The 22,987-nt window shown below is 39.3% G+C and overlaps 1 protein-coding gene across 1 annotated transcript; it reads left to right on the forward strand.

Moving 5' to 3' along the window:
• The first annotated feature begins 1,826 nt into the window (after nt 1-1,826).
• ankrd33ba (ankyrin repeat domain 33ba) lies at nt 1,827-20,238 on the forward strand. The gene is made up of 6 exons (XM_023416853.2): nt 1,827-2,722; nt 15,791-15,920; nt 16,282-16,422; nt 17,025-17,166; nt 17,735-17,933; nt 18,772-20,238. Exons 1-6 carry the CDS (start codon nt 2,279-2,281, stop codon nt 19,315-19,317), a joined length of 1,602 nt encoding a protein of 533 aa, XP_023272621.1. The 5' UTR covers nt 1,827-2,278; the 3' UTR covers nt 19,318-20,238.
• The last annotated feature ends 2,749 nt before the right edge of the window (nt 20,239-22,987 follow it).

The following is a 22,987-nucleotide window of genomic DNA, read 5'->3' on the forward strand; positions in this document are numbered from 1 at the left end:
TTATCATCCATTTCTTTTGTGACTGTGTTTGCGGCTTGACCAGACAGTGAAACTTCTCACAGATAAGTATATCTCTAAGGTGGCTAACACTGACTGTCACCCACACAGCAGCAGGGTGATATCATAGAGATGGAGGAGCCACAGGAGAGTAGAGCACTCAGCTGGGGGTAGATGAAGGTATAATAATGGGTACACAGTGGGACTGTTATGCACTCGTTTTTCCACAGCAGGTGATGTCAGCAAACTCAAGTTATTAATTACTGAGAGACAAGGTTTCACGTCTGTAAATATGGTTGTGACCTATAGGTAACAAAATATTGGAGCACCACAGACTACACAAAACTCAAAGCAAAACATTGTCTATTTAGATAGATACATAAAGTAGCATAGGCCATAACAAAATAATCCAGTATGATCATTTCTTCTCACTTTACCCTGTTTTTGATTATATACAGTATATTATGTGGATAGTGAAAACAAGAAGATAAGGTAATAGATATCCTTGGTAACAAAATATAATAGAAGAGAAGAAAAAACATGCACTGACACACACACAAACCCAACTCGCTTCATACTTCAGCACCAAGTAATGAAGGCCAACCTACATCTGACTTGGCCAGTGGCCAAAAAACAGAAAAAGAGAGAGAGAGAGAGAGAGAGAGTCATTATGTCCAAATCAGTTTACAATAAAGTGATGCCTTATTTGATATTCAAATCAAATGACATAATGATAGGCTGTAAATACTGATTTTTGCTATGAAAGTCTTCATGAGTCAGATGTGCCATAACTTTATATGTCTAAAAGGAAAAGAGAACATGGTTTTTATTTTGTTTTCAATATTGTATAATTGTACAGAGGGAGCATGATACAGAGAATATATATATATATATATATATATATATATATATATTCTCTCTCTCTATACATATATATACATACATATATATATACACTGTTGCCCATAAAGTTGGAACAATCCTCTGTTTAATCCTATTTAAATGCATCAGTAATCCCTTTTGAACAGGTGCTATGATTACATAATGTTTCCCAATTACCCAGGTGAAATGAAATAAATCACATTGTCACAATCATTTCATGGAAAGAGGTAAAAAATATTTTATTCCAACTTTATGAGCAACAGTGTATACTGTATATATATATATATATATATATATATATATGCTGTATATGACACACTTTGTATGTTTATGTGTTAACAAACCTCAGATTTGGGAGAGCAAGCAACCCCCTCAAGCTCTTTAAAAACATTGAAGTGTCTCAAGGTTAGCAGAACACACAATCCTCTGTGCCTGATCATGCAGACAGATATTTACGTGTATGTGAGTATGTCTGATTGCATTTTCTTATTTTTGCATTGCATTTTATATTCTTATTTTTTTTCTTATTTTTGATTTGGACTCAATTTGAGGGAGCCATGAGACAAATGGCTTCAGTTTGTCTAAGAGCAACTTGAAAGGAGCAAGGGGGGTGTAGCAGTTTCTGTTATGCTAATATCAATCTACATAAGGAAGTTGTAGGCCTTTTGTAGAATTTTACCAGTATCAGACACTGATATTTGCATAATAGGAAAAAAAAGGATCATGTTGTCATACCAATAAATATACACATAAAACCACAAACATAGTCTAAGTCCATATATTAATATTCTAGGAATATTAGTGTTTCACTATAGGGTTGCGTCCAGTAGAGAGAGTAGAAATAATCCCTTATCAGTAGACACAAAGAGAGAGAGAGAGAGAGAGAGAGAGAGAGAGAGAGAGAGAGAGAGAGAGAGAGAGAGAGAGAGAGAGAGAGGTCGCAGTCACAAATAATCGGATTTGGTGACTATGGGTTAACAGGCTGCTGTCTCTCTCCACCCTACATTGGACGGTCGTGTACTTTGTGCTGTAGCTCCTCTTTTGAAAAGCCTGAATCGTATTTCCATTCATAAGCCCCCTTACTGGAAAACTAAGTACAACCCAACGAGGTTTCGTTTTGACAGCGCGCGTGGAGATCTCACTTTGTGGGAGCTCAGATGGGAATAATGTCAACAACTCTAAGATGACGACTGGTAACTGCACGCGCAACAACCTCAACTAGTATATAGGCCTACGACACCACAAATTAAGGAGTTTGTTTATTTATGCTCGCGCAGACGATGTGACTGACTTTTTTGCACGAGCGTCTTGTCTTGGAGAGACAGCCAGTCACATGCCCGCGCCCAGCGTGCCAGACTGCACTCTACCCCGTGGACGGTGCCCTAGGCTCAGGGGTTAGATGGTGCTGATTACGGACGACAGGGATGGAGGAGGCGCCCCGTCGGTCCGGGTCAAACAGCTTCAACAGCAGCAAAAAGTCGCGGGCAACATCTCCCAAGTCCATCCGACCATAGCCGAGGAGCCGCTGTCCAACTCTGACGACGAGGACTACCTGGGTTCATGCGAAGAGGACGATGACGACGATAGAGATGAGGAGGACGATGATGAATTCGAAGAAGTTGACTTTGAGGACTTGGAAGACTGTCGGAGCATAGCGTCAGACGACTCCTTTTACCCGCCAGATGATGTGTTCGCGGACTCAGAACGCACCCCGTCTCCGGAAAGCCCGGAGCCGCTATCATTTTTCCAGGCATGTTGCACAAACAACGCGGCTATCGTCCGGATAATGATACGACATGGAGTCAAGGAGGAGGAGGTCAAGGAAACGGACAGGAACAACAGGGTATGAAGCACATGACAGGACTACTTGGAGTAACTTCACACAAGTAGGCCCAGCTAATACTTTCAGTATTCAGCTTTGACACCATTCACACCACAAGTATTTACCACAAGAGCCATTGGCCATTTTCAGAACACAATGTCAAGTTTTTAGTTCAGTAGTTGGTCCCAGTTACTTATCATAGTATGTTTGGTCATATAATTGATTTAGAAGTTATGGAACCAATAATAAGTTGTCTTACTCAAGGACACTAAATCTTTTGTGTATTGCTACCAAACTGAAACACATCAGGTAAGACAGCCTTCATCATCACCTTCATGTCACTCAGTGCAAAAAGTTCAGATAAGGAGTCTCAGATTTAACAGGTATTGAAATAATTCAGCCTGTGCTAGCTGCAGTGGCTTACTTATCAATTTCCAGGTCTTGGGAAAGTACCTGGTCTGACCTCTTTTTAATACCTTTAATGTAGGCCATATCATGTCTTAAACTGTGTTATGAATGAATGCTGGCCACTAGCCTTCCTGACAACATTACATTACATCATAAATATCTCAATAGGTCTGTATCTGTAACTTATATGCAATAATTAACCTAATTAATAGTCAATAATCAACCAGTTAAAGTTTAAAGGAGACTGAGTAGAGAAATTTTCATCATGTTGCCAGTTGATTTGAAAATTACATTTTAAATCATGTACGTGCTTTTATTCTGAAATTCCAAATCCAATACAAATTCCTTGGCTCACTTGATTTTTATAATGAGATGACAATTTTTGCTCACATGTTTTTGTATGTTTGTGTGATGACAGACTTCAAATTTGGGAGTGCAAGCACCCTCAAGCTCTTTAGAAACATTGAAGTCCTCAAGGTTAGCAGAACATACAAATCCTCTGTGTGTGGGTGTGTGGTCATGCAGACATATTTATGTATACATGAGTGTGTGTCTAACTGCTTTTTGTTATTCTTCATTTCAACTCAATTTGTGGTAAATGGCATTATCATTTTTAAGAGCATTTTCATTGTAATTAGATTATAATAAGAATTAATTAAATAATTTATTAAATACTTTTTTTCCCAATGACTCTGAATAACTAAAATTCATATTTTTCACTGAAGACAATTTATCAAAACAGTTACTGCTTTCTCCAAAAAGTAGTGGAAGTTTTATCTGCTGTGCCATCAATTATGTATCCCTTTATGCCTGGTGGATAAAGGCCACTCCCACCAAAGCACTGCAGCCCAGGGAGAAAGAGATAAATCCATTTTTATGGAATGCAAGACTAGTTTTTATTCATCTGAACATTTCATTAATAGTAATTGAATTTGTTGGCAATGAGTTCTATACTGAATCACATTGTTCTTATCATGAACAATTTTTCTGACTCAGTGTATTTGTGCTGGGATAATTTCTTACCGTCTATCCAGAGAAAGTTTGCCCGTTAGCAAGCACGCAGTTTCATACCTTCACATAAAGCTGCTAAATATAAGTGTAGCTTTCTATCATTGACAACTACAGAGGTCCAGTGAAGAAGCTGGACTTTTTAACTTTTTAGCTGATTTGTGTTTTCATACCTTACATCCCAAATCTAGGTCTCTAACCTTGAGTAGGGTTAGGCATTATGACCAAAATCACTATTACGATAAGAATTTTCATATCACTCAATATTGATAATTATTGATGACTTCTAATTATCTATTTCTAATAAAGACCAGGACAAAAGTAGCTACTGTGTGTGTTATATCCTTGTACCGGTTGGATATTTTGTCATACAGTGCTGTTGCTGAGTACCTCTCCATCACAGACTGCCTGTGGGTTGTTTCTTGAGACGTAGCAGATGTTAAACACACACACACCTGTTAAATTATCTGCTGTTTGTCACTCCTAGCATGCTCCATTATCAAGTGATATGGTAGGCCGTGTTCACGAGTCAGGGAAGGAGCAAGTGGATTCTCTATCAAACAATTTTCATATTGCTATTGATGAAGTGTCTTGTTTCTGGCACATATCGCTATCGTTTTATCACCCAGGCCTAACCTTGAGGCAACTCCTAGCTGTCTTTGTCTTTTCTTCCATTTCATCTCCTCTTCCCTATATTCGTTTTGCTCACCCCATCTCCTTATTTCTCTGCATGTAATCACTGATGAGCTCATGGGAAGATAGAAGTGAATGACATTATTGCAATGCAAAGAAATCTCTTTTATTCTTCTTTTCTGTTGAGATCTCCCTGATTCTTTATCATTGTTAGTAGTAGAGATTATCTGTAGTATAGACTGTGTGCGAATATGTTTGTTTTATGAAAAGAGAAAGATGTACACACACATATACACACATCCTGCCCAAAGCCAAAGGAAGGCCAAGGGTCCTACAGGCACTGGCATTAATTTGGTAAGCGCCCCAAAAAACATGCTTTCAGACAATTTGTGCGTGTAGCAGTGAGAGATGCAGAGCAAGAAAGTTATGTGTTTGCATAGATAAATAGGATGTGTGCTAGTGCATTCACCATTTACGCCATGCCCTCTGAACTCTGGGATGTGCACATACTCACAGAAACAATACAGGTTAAGCAACCCATCCACTGGAAATACTTGCTGATATGAATCCTCAAAGCTCATTAGTGCATTTGTATATGTGTTCTACATCCTGAGACAGATGTCAACATCCTAATATAGCAGACAGCTTGGCAAAACGACATGCAAGAAAAAGAGGGGTGTGATATTCAAGGCCAAGTAGGAAGTTTAAAGGGAAGTTTAAGTATACTTATTTGTTAATCTTGGAAGACAAAGGAACTACTGTAGAGGATTTGTTGAATTATATTTACAGTTTATGAAAGTATAGTATTATGTATCAATAGTAGGATTGATATACTATACAGTTGCAATTGTCTGTCTGTGCAAAAGTAGGTCTGATACATATCCTTTTTTTAGTTGAAGCAGGTTAACCAGGTGGAAACAAGAAAAAAATATACTTAACACAGATACACGAGGTGAATCCGAAGAGAGTGAGCTGTACAACATTTTGTAGACTATGTTGAATTAATAAACTATGTTTTGCAGGGTTCATCCATATTATTCCATGTATGCATAATAATGTGTTGGCTCTGTTTGCGATTTCCTCCTCAGCAGGGAGGTCAAAGGTTAGGCTTGGCTACAAAACTGCCACACAGAGGATTGTAGGAATACTGTGTTGTAGCGTTAACGCCATATTTTAGAATTTACTCTCATTGAAATGGGGCACCAGTCCTCTGGGAGGACAACAATGAATTACTTCATTGCCAAGTTTCTCATATCGGAAGCCATGACTTCTCCATTCAATGGATCTCCAGTCTCTACGTCAAAAGAATACAACAGGACAACAACTGGGTGTAAATAAAGGAGTTTATTTAACTAAACTACTATCTACAGAGTAAATGCAAGGTGTAATAATCATAAAGATGAAAATAATAAGGAAAGCAGCAGTGTGATGAGTTGGCAATGGTGGGAGAGAATATGTTATGGCTATACACTATGCCTATACAGCTAATGTCACTACATCTACGAATTAGGTTTGATGATTAAATATTGCTATATTTCGACATCAACCCAGTCATGAGCGGAGTGTTAAGACAAGGCCGTGTCCCGTTAACACAATGACGGATTCTGCCGCTGTCTCAGCGGTTTCAGCTCTGGTGGAGTTTGCCAGGAGACTTTCTGTCTCGGGCACTCTTGATTCCTGGTCGGCTTCTCTGCAGGAGGTCATGCAGAGGTGGTTGTGCAGAGGTGTGCAGAGGTCGTGCAGAGGCGTCTCTTGTGGGTTGATGCGAAATGAACTCTAATGCTCTTCACTTTGGCTCGATAACTTTAGAGGAGACCGGCGTTGACCAGATGACTCTAAAGTTGTCAAAATCTTCAAAAAGGAAAACTTGATGATGATATAAAAGTTACAAAATTACTCTGAGGCACTTATTTTTGTTTTGGTTCAGTTGGTCTTGACTTGGCTTATAAAAATAAAAGATTGTGCATGTAGACAAAAATTACGTTACTTGGAGCTTGTGGTAAAGAAAAATAAAAGACGCGAAAAGTGCAAAAATGACTAAGAGCCATGAGTTTGTGGCTAGCAGCTTAGAGCTAAAAGTTTACATGGCTACAGAGCCGGGCTTTGAGCCGGGACTCTGAGCTTTGAGCAAAGATCTCAACTTCTAGTTTCTGCATCGTTTTCTAGCTTCAGCTTTTCAGCCTCTAGCTTTTAGCTTCGTTTCTCGCATCTTCTTGTTATCTGGGTTTCTCTGACTTTTCTGAACTGATATCTGACCTCTTCTCACCTTTCGGGCTTTTCTGCACTTTTCTGACTTTGTGACCATGTGTGAATTGATCACGACTGTTTTATCCCCTGGGGGCTGGCGCATGTTTCAGGGGCATCACCCGTCGTCTCCTGTGTTTCCACTTGGAGAAGAATGTCATTTTCCACTGAACTTTGGAATAATTTAATTCTAGAGTTTACTTATAAACTCGCACATCCGTCTACCACCATGACCACAAAACATTAAATGAAATATCATAAAACTACTTACACTAATAATGGCAGAGAGGAGTAATAGGAGTGTTGATTTCATATTACATCCTTCAAACCTGGAATTAATCATGATACAAGTGGTTAATTGATCAAACAACAATATAATCATTTCCCAAAGCTAAAAGTCTATAAATGTGGATTACACAGCAGTTCTTTGACTGTAATAATAATAATATGGACATTCTGGATGTCATGTAGTGTGTGTTACCTCGTGTGAAGGATGCTGACAGTATGGTCACATGAAGGATATTGTCTTAAAATCTACATGTTACATTTCAAACATTCAATGGGATAGAAGTTTGGGATTAAACTATTGCATAGGAACATTTCATGAGTTACAGAACAGCTAGATATTTAATTTTACATTCTTCCTTAGATCTGTGTGTTCTGCTGGTCACTACCCAGGATTTGGAATGTGGGTTGTAGTTTATGACTCTTATCTAGAGAGGGACAGAGGAAGGGAGGTTGGTGTGTGTGTTCATGCATGGCACAGACAGGCCAGGATTCACACCTTAGTGTTAACCAGTCCTTTTGTTGTTACTTTTCTATATAAGAAACAATCAAATATCATTAGACAAAGTCTTATTGTAACAAACTGGAGATTTTGCCTATATTCTCAAGTTGTCTGGTGTCCATTGTTTAATCCTCTGAAGCTGACCCTTTGACCTTTGGTCTGGTTCTGTGTCGTTCGGACATGCTAAAAGCATGGTCTGTTTGTGGAAGAGGGGTCCTTTGTCTCTGTTTCCTATCAATTTGATAGTTTGATGGTGGGAAGAGTCGCAAAGTGTTAATTGTGGGTCCGTAACTCTGCATGTCCTTACAATAAACTTCCTTAATGGCTTGTGACTAATGCCAGGCCAGGTATGTACGCAACAGTGTTCTGGATAAAAGGCACTGCAGCAGTGAGTTGGCACTTGTCATTGCAGGATATTGACCCTCAGTCTGTTGTTGATGGTGGTCAGAATAGTACATTCACTAGCTACATTTTTTTGGGGGCATTTTTTTTTTTTTTGCAGTGAAGTGAGATAGAGACAGGAAAGTCAGGGAGAGAGAGAGAGGGGATGACACGCAGCAAGGGGCCAAAGGCTGGACCTGAACCCATGGCCGCCGCAGCCGGGACCAAGCCCATGTGGCACGCACTCCACCAGGCGAGCCACCGAGGCTACCTTGCTACATTTTTAAGGGATAAAGTTTTGTGTGGTGTCTTACATTACAGGATGCCCAGGGGCAGCAGTTTGTGTCAAGTATCCACATTAATCTTTGTGTTTATGTGGTTTATAGTCAACACCTGATCATATCACATCAGCATGGTTCACAAAGAAGTTTCATAATAAAAAGTCAAGTAAACACCAACATCTCTTATGTGGTCAAAACATCTGCAATACAGTACAGGTTATGGATAATAAGTCAAACAGCATAAAACAACATTTGTAAGACGTGAATCTGTGTAAGGCAGCAGGCCCGGATGGTGTGTGTCTGAGGCTGTTAAAGGACTGTGCTGCCCAGCTGGCTGAGCCTCTCCAGAGGATATTCAACTAAAGTCTACAAACAGGGAGAGTCCCGGTCCTGTGGAAAACATCATGTGTTGAACCGGTACCTAAAGTAGGGCAACTGGCTGAGATAAATGACTACAGACTGGTGGCCCTCACATCACACATCATGAAGACCGTGGAGCGGCTTCTTCTCCACCTTCTGAGGTCACAGGTTGAACATGCACTAGACCCCCTACAGTTCGCCTACAAAGGACATATTGAAGTGGATGATGCTGTCCTTTACATGCTCCACTGGGCCCATTCTTACTTGTATGAGCCAGGTAGTTATATGAGGATTATGTTCTTTGATTTTTCACTTGGATTTAACACCATCCAACCCCCCATTCTTAAAGACAAGCTGGAAGGGATGGGGGTGGATCCCTGCTTCACGTCCTGGATTGTGGATTACCTGACAAGACGACCATAGTATGTCAGGCTGGGTAACTGTATCTCAGGGACAGTGATGAGCAGCACTGGGGCTCCACAGGGGACTGTTCTGGCTCTGTTCCTGTTCACCCTGTATATACTTTAAATACAACTCTGAGTCCTGCCACATCCAGAAATACTCGGATGACACAGCTATTGTGGCGCGTATTAGGAATGGGCAGAACGAAGAGTACAGGGATCTGATGATGGCTTTCAGTGAATGGAGCGACAAGAACTGCCTCCTTCTTAACACCTCCAAGACCAAGGAGATGGTCATCGACTTCCAGAGGTCTAGGCCCACCCTTCAGCCAGTCAACATTCGAGGAAAGGACATTGAGTTGGTGCACACTTATAAATACCTAGGTGTGCCCCTGGACAGTAAACTGGACTGGTCCCTGAACACGGATGCCATCTACCAGAAGGGGCAGAGCCAGCTCTTTTTCCTCAGGAAGCTCAGGTCCTGTGACGTCTGCAGTGAAATGCTGTGCATGTTTTATCAGTCAGTGGTGGCCAGTGTACATTTTTATGCTGCTGTCTGCTGGGGCAGCAGCATGTCCGACATGAACACAAAGAGACTGGACAAGCTGGTAAAAAAGGCTGGGTCTGTGCTTGGCAGGAGTCTGGACTCACTCAGGACTGTTGTGAAGAGACGCATGCAATGTAAGATGGAGGCCATCTTGGACAATAAGCAGGACAAGGTGCAGCAAACGTATAATCTCACCGGCTGCAGAACAGAGAGGTTCAGGAGATCCTTTATTCCCACTGCCATCAGGCAATACAACACCTCAGCCAAAGGATGTAGACTAATCTAATTATTTTTGTTTATTTATTATTAACTGTTTTTTTAATTATTATTATTATTATTATTATTATTATTATTATTATTATTATTATTATTATTATTATTATTATCAACTATGAGCTAATGGACACATGAATTTCCCCTAGGGGATAAATATCTATTTATCTATCTATCTATCTATCTATCTATCTATATATGATAATTTGAGAATATGTTTCACATCTTATCCAGTAGAAAGATTAGCATCATAGATCAGTTATAATTTGTGATATTATGTTTTACAGCATGTTTTTCTGAGGCCTATTTGAGCCTTTTTGCAAACCCACTTTCTGTCTCAGCCCAGACTTAGGCAATAAAACTCACTTTACACTGCCACCCGCACATGTTGAAACTGTATTAACTGGAAGCACAGTCACAACAAAATAAGCCAGACAAACAGCTGTTGACATAAACAGACAGTCTGTCCCTTGTACCCTTAGAAGAAAGGATGAAACAGACCATGTTTCAACTACACACAGCATTAATACTAAATTTAGCAAGAAACTTAATTACAAGCCATTATGTTGTTCATATGCAAGTACAGTATGTAATTCTCCCTCTATATGATTGCAGCATAGTAATTATATATGCTGTCAATGTCACAATCCTTGAAATCCCAGATACTTGTACCAGTTACTGTGTGGTAAAAAGTAAAATATGTTTACAAGTCAACAGACATCAGGGTTATCTCGTCTGAATGTTGGCTGTTAGGAGACGTGTTGTGTGTGTCATATCAAATTAAAATTGTTGTCCTCTGGCACCTCTGACCCTGTTTAGGACAGTGTGTGTCCCTCGTAGAGTGGATAAGCCGTCATGCTCCCAAAACTCAATACATACGCACACACACACTCATATGCACACAGACACACACAGAATCCAATCAACTTAAATGAGGCCACCCTGCCTGACTGTTACCTCTCTGACTTTCTCTCCCTCTTTTCTCTCTCTCTTTCTCTCTCTCACACACACACATTTCCTTTAGAAAGCCAGATTCTCCAAATAGGCTGTGATCAGGTGACAAAGCATGACAGGTGCACTTCAGCCAGGCCTGCTAAAACAGCAAGTGACAAAGGCAACCACAGAATGTCTGACAAACAGAAAGGATGGCTGACCGACACACGCATCGACCATCACGTCAACAAGCAAGCAGACTAAATGAGGGACACGTGGGGAGAGTCAGATATTTGGCACTGCAGATGGTAGCAAGCATGATGCTCCCAGAAAATATAGATAAGTGGAAAAATCAAAGCGACAGTCATACATATCTGATTTGATACAGCCATGTGAAAGCTCAGCTGCAGACAGAAAGACAGTTTACAGGGAAGCTATTGACAGAAACATGGCCTACAAGGCTACATCTGTGTCAGCGATGCTTCTAGTGTATGTGATTGAGGGCAGTATACATTGTGTTTGCCAGTGTGTGTGTGAGAGCCTGTCCTTGAACACAATGATGTACTATAAAATGCAAAACGAAGACAAACCAAAAAAAAGGTTTCTATTTGGTTTATGCAGCAGCCTGTAGAGGTAGAGTTTGTCACTTGGATGACTTGCAGGATTTAGCTTAGACCAGGACTTATTTGAGAAAAAAATTAGGTGTGATACGTACAATTTCAAACATGTCTAAGTTTTGTATATGTTATAAGTGCAAAGATGTACTTTAGTCTCTCTTGATTTCACATAATTTGAATAAGATGCACTTGATAACATACAGTAGTTGAACATTGGCTGGCAAACCTGTGTCTATGATGATTTTTAAGGGTTACAGTGGGTATTGTGTCATTCTCGTTGGAGCCAATTATTACAGCAACTTACATTAACTTTAAATACACACATGTCTGTCTCCCTCCCCCTCTCTCAGTGTCTCTCTCACTGATAAGCCTTTCTATTCTTAGCTCTGGATATTCCCCAGATTACTGAGTGAGTGTGGATATGTGTGTGTGTTTGTGTGTGTTGGTGTCTTTGCCTGTGTTTGTGTCTATACGGGCTAATAATAAGTTGACATGAATTCTTATGTGTATGTGTCTTTGTTCAGACTGCATCAGAGCCCACTGAGCTGGATTGCAAATGGCATGTGTACATATTTGGTCAGAATTGTCATTACAGAAACTACATTTTTAAGCAATAAAATAGCACCTCCTGTATTAGTGTCCTCCTGTGGATGTAAATTCCTGGCACCAGTTGATGATGTCGGTGCTGTAATTCAATTATTGAAATATCTGTAGCATAAAAAATGATTTTCTGTATCACTTTCAACAGTCTTACGGGCAGAGATCAGAGACAACTGGTCATCTTATAATCAGGGAATATTTATAAGTTTTCCTGTGAACAAGCAAAAGTTATGTTTCTCATGTATTCTGAATTGTTTACATTTAAAGTTTAAGAGCTAGCAGTCTTCTTCCTCTGTGCACATTGCTGCATATCATAGCACATTACAGCTGACTGCAGATCAGTCAAATAGTGTGAAACTGTTGTGCCAATGCATGTGCGTCTTCATGCACAACAAAATGGAGACCCACACATAAGAAAACTTCTCTATAGCACGATCAGAGGTCAAAAACTCCATAGGCTTCCTTAAATGTATGGTAGTTTCAAATACATAACTGTAGGTTTCAACTGGCCTGATGTTTTCACCTGTTTTCAAATAACAAAAAGTTAAGATGATAACTAGCTCCCATTTTTCAACCAGCACAATAGGTGCTCCATAATGTTGAATGTTGTAATGGGACAGATAGTAGCTTAAATTGCTAATTTCATATAGCTATGTGAAAAAAATGCTTTGTATCCACATTTATAGGCAATACGAATGCAAAAAATAAAGACATTTCTATTTATATGTGTTACATTTTAGGCTAGTCTGCATCTTCATTTGGTCTACATACAAAATACATTATTACCCTGAAAACTGTTAGTGAGGATTTGAATCTCTGTCATGCTGAAAGTCTCTCTTTACATTTTACTGTATCTCTATCTTTTTTACACACACATGCACTTCATACACACTCATGCTCTCCTGCTTGTTTTAGGGTTATTAAACTGCCAGATTGTATTGTTATTTTTATCCCTTTAGCTCTCACGTTAGTCATTGAGTGAGTAATATTGTGTCGCACAATTGCCTTTTTTTCGATTCCTTCGCTGTGTGCATTTGACTGGTTCCCTTCTGTCAGATTCTTCAAACTCCAACATTGCTAGTAACCGCTAGTAAAGTGCATCAAAATCAGAGCGCAATGGATATGTAAAATATATACTTGTGTTTATGATAGGGATGTGCTGAGTAGAAAAATTGTGTCCGCAAGAAAGGGAGAAAAAAAAGTTAAATGATTGTATGTGTGTGTGTGTGTGAGAGAGAGATAGTTTCACAGAGAAAATAGGGCACTGTCTGATGAAATTGCTCCAGACATGCTGCAGGGCATGCTTCTAAAGTACACCACAGCAAGGCTGGAGGGTTGCCAAGAATGTGTGTGTGTGTGCACATGAGAGAAAGAGGCAGACAAGGTCTACATGTGTGTCTAACCAGATAGAGCTATTTGGAGCTGTGCCATTGTACGTGAATTTCTTCTAGACGATCCACCAGTTACTCCACAGGACCTCTTTCCACCTCTTCCCCTTAAAACCCTCAGGGATGTGACTACATCTTCAGCTGGCTGATGGTCTGGCTTGTTGTAGCCACAAGTTTAAGTTCAGTTTGTCTTACAGGTAAAAAACATCTCATGTCTTGTAAATGCTATAAGGCATTGTTTTAACTGAGCCTGGGCTGCAGAGATAATTAAAAGCTAGGTTGCTATATGTTAATAAGAAACTATGTTGTCAGTCTGATACAGATTAACACAAATAAAGACAGTGGTCGGGCAATCCCTCCCATACGTTGTCAAAAACCTATAATCATAGGATTTATCAGACCATCACGTTTTGGGAATTTTTCATTGTCTTGAAAAATGTGGTCACATGTTTATGTGACATGATGCTGACATAGCCTCAATGATGGTTAAATTAAGGGTTGATTAAAATCATCTGCAACCTGATAAGTTTGTATAAGATGTACTGTATTGACTAAACTGCAGGTATTTTGCACGATGTTTTTATATTTTGACTTTAGTGAGCGGATATTCAATATGTGGAGATTCACATATAACTTGTGTGTGTGTGTGGGTAGTATGTAGATATGGGGGAGGTTGGCAGAATCTTTGTAAACTTGTTTACACCTTCAGGTCATATCTGTACCAATCTTCCATTTATTCATGTCAGTGAGACATAACTTTTGATCACATTCATACCAGAGTTTGAAAGAATAATTTACTGGAGTAACACAATGTGTCCACCAAGAACCAAGACTAAATGGTAACAACTTACCTAAACACTGTATTTCATATATTCTTCTTGCGAGCAAAGTCTAATTTTTAACTCTTCATGACAAGATTCTCATATCCACATGGTGTCAAATATACACAAATAAGTTCAATACACCATGGTGTCTTTATTGACTTGTCCTGCTGTTAGGACAATTGGATTTTAACAGAAACTGGGAGGTGATTGTTGATACTGATGTTTCTATCACCATGTCTTTTACAGTATGACACACCCTTTGACCTGCAGCTACAGTAAGACATTACGCTGCCTTTGAACTGATGTTTGTCGTCGACTTGACCCCATTCTGTTTTCCTCTTCAAGTAATATGAAGAGGTAAAAGTGCAGTGAGAAATGTTCCTGTTATTGAAAATACAAGCTCAAAATGAAAATGCCTACAGCCTTTCTTGATTAATCTGAGCAGAAAACATAAATATTTGTCTTGCAACTGATGCATGCACTGTCTATGTTTGTTCTGACATGGAGGAGGTCTGACTGGTTGACATTTCCAGCACGCCTGGTTTTAAAAAAGCACAAACAAAGAGTCCCAGTAGGGTTGGCTGGCTAGCCAATTAATAATTAATCAATTATTCGTTATGATCAACACATTGTTTGTTTGGCTTTGTTGCAACTTAAGCTACAGCTTTGTAAGTTTTGTACACTTTGTACACAGTCACATTCATTCTCATTACATTATTCACATATATTTATTAATTTGTGAAAAAACATTTCCAAATTTATCCACTTATGCTCTGACCCATCTAGTGAAAGACATGTCTTTCCAACAGAAATCTTTCATGTATTAATGTTTAAATACACTGTAGATGATATGTTAATTGAGAACTGTGTGTTCTTAAATTCCACCCTATCTCTCTTCTCTCTCTGGTGGTAAACGTGTTTGTCTTGGCTGATGAGGTGTGCGCCTTCTGGAAAGTACTCAACTTTTACAACTTTTCGTTTTCCACGACTCACATACTCCAAAACTCAAATAAACTCACACTCAGAGACTAACATTTACACATTCATCCACACACACACATAAAAGGGTGCCTATTCTGGCATGAACACACACACAGACACACAAACACATACACATACACACAGAGAGACAGTTTATTTTTCCACTGAGTTCAAGTCGGTTCAGGTCTCAGTGAAAACATAACATGTCGTATTTATTTATGGATATTAGTTTTGAAAGATGCACAAAGGTCCCCTGGTCTTATGGATTTCTACTGACACTGCCATGACCACATTTCTCTTCATACTACTTCCTACATGTCAGCAGTGCAGTTGGACTTCATCTCCTTTGGCAAGTTTTTCCCTGAACAATTTTGCTGATTCTAAACTTAAGTCTCTATTTTATCTGTCACTTTTCTATCCCAGATAGGGCTTTTGATTGCATGTTACCAAGGTTACGTGGATGTGGTCATAGCGCTGTCTCAGTGTCCGTATCTGGATGTCAACTGGCAGGACAGTGAAGGAAACACAGCTCTAATCACTGCTGCCCAAGCAGGTAAGTTCCCCATGCACACACACAAATGTCAAACACAGCCTTTGATACACAGACACTTACAGGCTGGTTCACAGTACTGTTGAACACATGCAGACACAGATACAAATACACACAGTATGGCAGTAATGCTGAGACAGATGAACACACACAGATGAGTATAAAAAACAATGCACTCGTGTTGTCAAGCCTTCAACAGAAGTGATGAGTGTGTTGTATGAAAACATATTGTAGATCTTGTAGATCTTGTGTGTCTACAATATGGTGGACAAGTGTGAAATAGCATTTAGCAGGTCTTTTCCAAGACAGCGTTATGCTTATAGATTGTGAATGGTGACTTACAGTAATGACTGTCTGTTTCAAGGCCACATAACAATCACCAACTATTTGCTGAACTACTACTCTGGGTTGGACATCGAAAGGAGAAACTGCCATGGCTTCACCGCTCTGATGAAAGCTGCCATGCAGGGCCGGGTGGAATGTGTGCGCTCGCTCATGATGGCAGGTGAGGCAAATGTGTATAATTACACTAAATGTACAAAACTCTATAGCTATCAAATTTGATACGCAGAAGCAAATGTTTCAGTATCAGAAGCATACTGTTAATATGCTGCACTGTCAAAGTCTATATTTTAAAAATTACCTTTTTATGCAAATTCTACTGATTACATCCACAAAATGTTGTTTATTCTACCATTACTCTGCCATCAGGGCTGCTCAGAAAACTGTGAACAAATTTTCAGAAATTTGGTGGACAGATGGGCAATTTGAATTAGTTTTGGCAGTGATTCAGATCTGTGTTATTAGACGAGTATTCTCTTTTTAGTTGTAAGAGTGGATCTAATGGAGAGATTATATGCCAAATCATAGAGGCAGGGGGTTTAATTGACAGGATTTCAGTTTAATGTTAATGATGGGAATGACACCTTTAGATTGATTTATCAATATGTTAATTTTTGCATTATGTGCAGATAGCAGCCTTAGACACAAACTTTTGAATCTAATCTTTCTATCTCCACGTTGTTATCTTTTAATCCACATCTTTGTGTGTCCACCTTCTGCTATGCTCTTTCATTAACATTTTTAACTCTCTGTTGTGTCTACCAGGGGCTGCCCTGAATGCGAAAGACTGTGGCCGCAACTTGACTGCCAGGGAGTGGGCTTTATTTACGGGCCGTTATGAAACCGCCTGGGTGATTACACGTCTGATGGAGCGGCCCTGTCCCCGCCAGTACTCTGACACATACAGGTAAAACTAATGGCTGGATCACATTGTTTGTGCAATATCTCATAACCCTTAATAAGAGTCATTCATTCGTCACTGCATTGCAGTGTTTCAAAACTGTGTTCCAAGGGAGAATGGAAGCAGAATATTACTGACTAGTTTTCAAGGGCGCTGCAGTACTCACAGAATTTTTTATTTTGCACATAGCCCTTTTCTCTGACTCTTCACTTGGGCCACTTCACAACCCAGCAGGAGCTGTCTGCCAAGTTGCTGTAGAAAACAAATAAGCCTCACCTGCATTCTAGCTATGTAGTTATGGACTAGTATAGACTCAGTGTGAGAAGTGTGTAATAAATCTAAGTTTAATGTGAAAAAGTTTATTGCAGATTAAGGAGGGTTAATGCAAGAGGCAGCGAAGATAGCAAAATACACTACAAGAAAATAGGAGACATGGAATTAAGAAAAAACAGTTACAAGAGTCGTAACAAGAGTCGTAAAGTTGTAAATCATGTGAGAGTATACATTTTGCTTTATGATTATGAAGAGTAAACTCTCCAGCGCCGGTGGATTTATGTCAAACTTGCTCTCCCAGTCTAGAATGGCCCCCACTGGCATCACTGGTGGCCAAAGCCCAGGAGCCCCGTGGTTGCCTGAAGCGCCTGTCTGATACAGTACGGAACGTCTTCAACATTGCAAATGTCACCAACCCTGAAGATGAAGGTGTGATTGACCACATGGTTTCTATTACAACAGCCATGAGGAGCCCTTTGATTGCAATAGCCTGCCATACGGTGAGTAATGAAGCTTTAGATCATGCTTACTGGTCATTACGGTGTCCTTGAGTGCCAAGAAAGGCGCCTTTAAATAAAATGTATTATTATTATTATCCAGTTATTCATTAAACAGCATTAAACACTATACCATGAGATCCAGAACATATGTATTCTAATCCCCATGTTCGTCACTTAGGCACTAACAACAAGCTTTTTTCAAACAAAAGCTGAGATAAGGTGAAGTAATTAGTATAGCTCTTTGTGATAAGGAAGCCTTCTTTCATGGTCAAAATCTTTAAAGCTGTTCTCATCTGCATTTTTCCTGGTGGTATCTGTACATACACAGCATAGTTGGAAATATCAGCTCATTCACTTATCCTCCAATGGAGCCAAACATTCTTGTACAATATGGAAATCACCTTCCACAGACATGAAATTTGACTGAACAATTGATATTTTGTGTTTTTGCATCAGTGTACAAATTGTGACTGTGTTTAACAAGTAGTAGGATAAAGTCGCTCTGTCACTAAATAGAAGTGATGTGCAAATAAACTAATGGTAATATTGTGGTAATAATGCTATTAAAAGCCACTGCCACTAATTTATCTTTTATTTTATCAAAAAATCTGTTTTTTTCATGGGATTAGTTCATAGTAATTAAAGGATATAATAAACGCCAGCTTTATCCGATAAGCAGGTTATTTATGCAAGATTACCAGTACTGCAATAAAATCAAAGGGGAGACTGATCATTGAATAGAATTCTGTTATTATCTCGACCACTGCAGTGCTACTGATATTATACTACTGATATTATAAGGAGTACAACCATTCAGAGACTGTTGATTTGGTTTCAGGTGTGTCCTGACAGTCCCCCAAGTGTGGGCAAACGGCGCTATGCAGTTCCTGAGCTCATCCGCCAGCAGCGCGCCAAGGAGCTCCGCTCCATCAACCCTGACCGGGTTGACAGCCACCTCAAACTCTTCCAGAACTCCCGGGTCACACTAGTGGCCAAGAGTTCAGTTGACCGTCGGGCCAGCCTCCAGGCCCAGAGCCTGGTGCCTCGACACAGAAGCTCCAGCCTGGGTATTGTGGCTTACAACGAAGCACTGGAATTGCGAAGAACCAGTCTCCTGCCCATGCACATGGTGCTTAGGAGGAGCAGTGTCAGGCCGGGCTTCAGCATCCCTAAGGTAAGGGTGTCCAAGGCACCCGCACCGACTTATGAACCAGAAAAGATCAGGAGGAAGAGTAGCGCCAAAGATGGAAGTGGGCACCTGCTGCAGATCCCAAAATGGCGGTACAAGGAGCTAAAAGAAGAAAGGAGGAAAGCTGAGGAGGCTGAGAGGAGGCGGCTGGAGGCTGTAACCAAGAGACACCTTGCTGCTGGGAAAAGGAAATAATATCATTGCCTCAAAGGATGTGATGTACACTAACCCTAGTTTTATGCTGGACAGATTAGTCTCCAATGTTTTTCTACAATCGGTCAAGCTCAGAGTGAGCCTAGAATTACTAGCAGGGTTCTTATAAGAGGACAGAAGACTGAAGGCTGTGCTTGTCAGCTCAGTTTTGAATCCTCAGTTGAATTCTGTTCAATGTTAGAAGAAAGGATGCAGGTTGGCTTTGACAGTATATTAGAAGTGTACAACACTCAGCATCCTTTGTGATGTCAAACAGTAAATTTCCAGGGGATTTGATACTTGAAATGTTTTTAGATAACTTATTTTTCATATTTATTGCTTTTTAATGGAAGGTCAAGACTATATTTTGTTACTCTGTGGGCACTCAATACAGTAGTGTTTTACACTGTGATGGAGCAGAAGACACTTATTAACACACATTATTTCAGACTGCAACCACAGCAGAAATGTGTCCATCCTTCTACCTAAAAAATGGTCATTAAAGATGTTATGAAATAATGTCTCTAAAATTTTCACTGGAAAATACTAATGGGCATGTCATATTGGCTGAGAAAGTTAAACATAAGCTTTTATAGAATCTAATGTCATTTGACAGCAATATTTTTAGATGATTTTGGTTTTGCTGTATGATGAAGCCCATGAATGTATTTTAATGTAAACTATACTATATTTTATAGAGATTTTAAAGCTTTTTGATGACAAACATTTTATTTTTTATTCAATATGGATTTTTTTCACATACTGATATGCAAAGAGTTGTGTTTTCTAGTCTTAATGTTCCAAACCAAGACTGAAATGTGGAGCACTATTTATTGCAAAACCACATTAACTCTGGTGATAGAGTATCATGCAATGATTACTCGTGGGTGATGTGAACGGAATAAACACTTCTGCTTACAGTAATTCTGGATGTGGTAGTGATTGAGCCAGCAATTAATGGTCCATTGTTATTATGACTTCAAATGTCTCAGCCAGCCTGTGTTGTACAGTGAATAAGAAAATGATGGGATTTGTTGTTTTTTCAATTACAATTACAAAAGAATTAACTCAAGTTTTGAGAAACTAGGGTGAGCATCAGTCAATGTGACAGTACAAGTAGAACTGAAGCAATAATCCTTAACATATGGACCCCTTTGATAAAAACCAGCCAAACCATTATGGTGCAAGAGGTCAGCTCCCTATTTTAACATTAGAATTGTGAAAATAATGGGGCAAAAAATAGCTACGAGTTTGAACACAGAGCCACAGGGAAAACAGTGATATAACATTGTCGGGATTTTTGAGAGCACAATTTCACGGTCCTAACTCCTCATGGTGATTGCAGCTTAAGTGCCATCCAAGAGTGTGCATCTAATATACATGTTGATGAGTTGCTAAAGGGTTACGAGGGCACTGTGTAGCCAAATCGTTTCTTCAAATAAACTCCACTGACTTCAGAATGACAATCTGCTTAGATACTCCCCAGAGGAAGTCATTTGAACATGACAAAAGATGAGCAAATTGCACATTTACTGAACTCTACACTGAACAAGTGGTTGCAGGATTAACATATTTAACATTAACATAGGAAAACAGAGCATTTTCTACAGTATTTCTGTGAACTGTAAGTTTTCTTTGGAATAGAGAATGAAGCTGAAATACCTTTAGACGGATATCATGCTTATATTTATAGTTAGTAAATGCTCGCAGTACTGTTATTCGTGCATAATTTGTTTTTGTTTTGATAGTTTGTTCATCTATCCCAAGTTCACTCATACAGTGTCTGTGTGGCAAGAGACAAAACCTATTAGCCCTGAATGCATCAGATAATATTTAGGTCATCGCTGTAGCTCAAACAGCTGTTAGCTTAGATTGTAACCTGAGATTAAGAAGCGCCACTGGCTTGGTCAGCAATTCTCCCTCCCGCCCTCCACTGCAACACCGACCCAAATCCTTCACAGAAATTCAGAAGTGGCCAAATAAATCAGGCACTATTCACTGATTGTATGACATGTATTATGTCATGCTGTGATGCTACAGGATGGGATTTAGACAGGATGACCTGATTCTAGATCAGCACTGGAAGGAATCCTTAGTTTGGGCCCTTTGCTGGTTGGTTTTGGTACTACACTTAAGGATATCTGCATGTTACATAGAGTGTATCTAAACATGCATTGTGCATATTTAAGCATATGATGGTAATGCTCCACTAGATAAGAATTATTATGCCGGAACTAGCCATTAGAAGATTCAATTCAATTCAATTTTATTTGTATAGCCCTAAATCATTATATACTTTATCTCAAGGCACTTTTCAGGGTTAGGTCAAGACTCACTTACTTTATTATAGAGAGAAACCCAACAGTTCCCACATAAAGCAAGCACTTGGCAACGGGGAAGAAAAACTCCCTTTTAACAGAAAGAAACTACACATTACAAATTACAGTTCTTCGAATGGGCTGAACTTGAGGCTGGCTCCACAAACGAGTCAACCCCCCATAGACTCCCATGTTAAATGTTCAACTTAAAAGCTGAAACAAGTTGTAAATGTTTTACAGCCTAGTACAAAAAATGGTTTCAATCTGTATAGCTAATCCCCCTTTCATGACAACTGTGAATTTTAATACAACTCACTTGTTTAAATTTTGTTAAGGTTTAAAGTTATGCATAATTGAGGGAGTGGCTGCTGTGAGTGACAGGTGGGTGCTGTCACAGTCCACTAGCTGTCTTATAGGCATCACCTCAGCTAATTCAAGTCACTAAACATGACCTTGTAGCCATGTTTGTGGTGCTGGAGCCTTTCAGAGGACTTTTTATGCAAATATCTGACAAATAGTAAGGCTTTTTCTGTGGTTAATTGACTAACAAAAGTCTGATCAGGAAGTTTGTGCTCCTGTTTTATGAGGTGAGTGAAATTCTAGGCTGTGGTTGAAAAAAGAAAATCGCCTTTCCTAGCCACCTTTCCTTGACCTTGCTGCAAAGAATTGTGGGACAGCATTATCTCCTTTCCTTTCATAAAGGAAGGTTCAGTGTATACTATGCTATAGATGATAAAATAGGAAGCATTGAAGCTCCTTTCCTCAGCATTTTGTGAATCTGACCAGCTCTTATCATGGCTGCCCCTTTAATACTTCTGGGACATTTCACTCAGTTTGGAACCTTTCTAAGCAAAAAAGACTTTTCAACAGTAGTCCTAGTATTATTTTATTTATTTATTGCTAATTAGCAATATTGGTGTTTGTGCTCACCAGCATCGTTATGTAACTGAGTATAAAAAAAAGTATAAAATCACAAATTACAATTGACTGAATTGTTTCATTTCTCTCTTGCAAATTTAATAGTGGTAAACCAGGTCTATGCCTTATTTATAAATAATGCATGATCAAAAGTATTATCCTTATGATTTCAATGAATTTATCCACATTTTCACTGATTTAGCAAGAACCAAATGTAATCTGTCCCATTTCTAAAGGTATGAGAGCTGTATAATTTTCATTTCTTTTTCTATTATTCTTTGAAATGATACTGTGATGCAATCAAGGATAAAGTAGGTCCTTCTTAATGAATTCCATTTCTGCAAAGCTGAGAAGTATGAATAAATGATCATGTCTTAAAATTAAATCAGCATCAAAATTATCTACAATGTACAATGTTTGAGTGGTGGAGCCCTCGT

Source organism: Seriola lalandi, unplaced genomic scaffold (assembly GCF_002814215.2).
Source record: "Seriola lalandi dorsalis isolate HSWRI2012SDOR001 ecotype SW California unplaced genomic scaffold, Sedor1 jcf7180002054570, whole genome shotgun sequence".
NCBI lineage: Eukaryota > Metazoa > Chordata > Actinopteri > Carangiformes > Carangidae > Seriola > Seriola lalandi.

Bases quoted from the DNA above. Each gene is read 5' to 3' on its own strand.
- ankrd33ba (XM_023416853.2), top strand. From the start codon at position 2,279: ATGGTGCTGATTACGGACGACAGGGATGGAGGAGGCGCCCCGTCGGTC. The intron at 16,423-17,024 runs GTGAGGCAAATG...TGTGTCTACCAG, and splicing joins GCGCTCGCTCATGATGGCAG to GGGCTGCCCTGAATGCGAAA. The intron at 17,167-17,734 runs GTAAAACTAATG...TTGCTCTCCCAG, and splicing joins CAGTACTCTGACACATACAG to TCTAGAATGGCCCCCACTGG.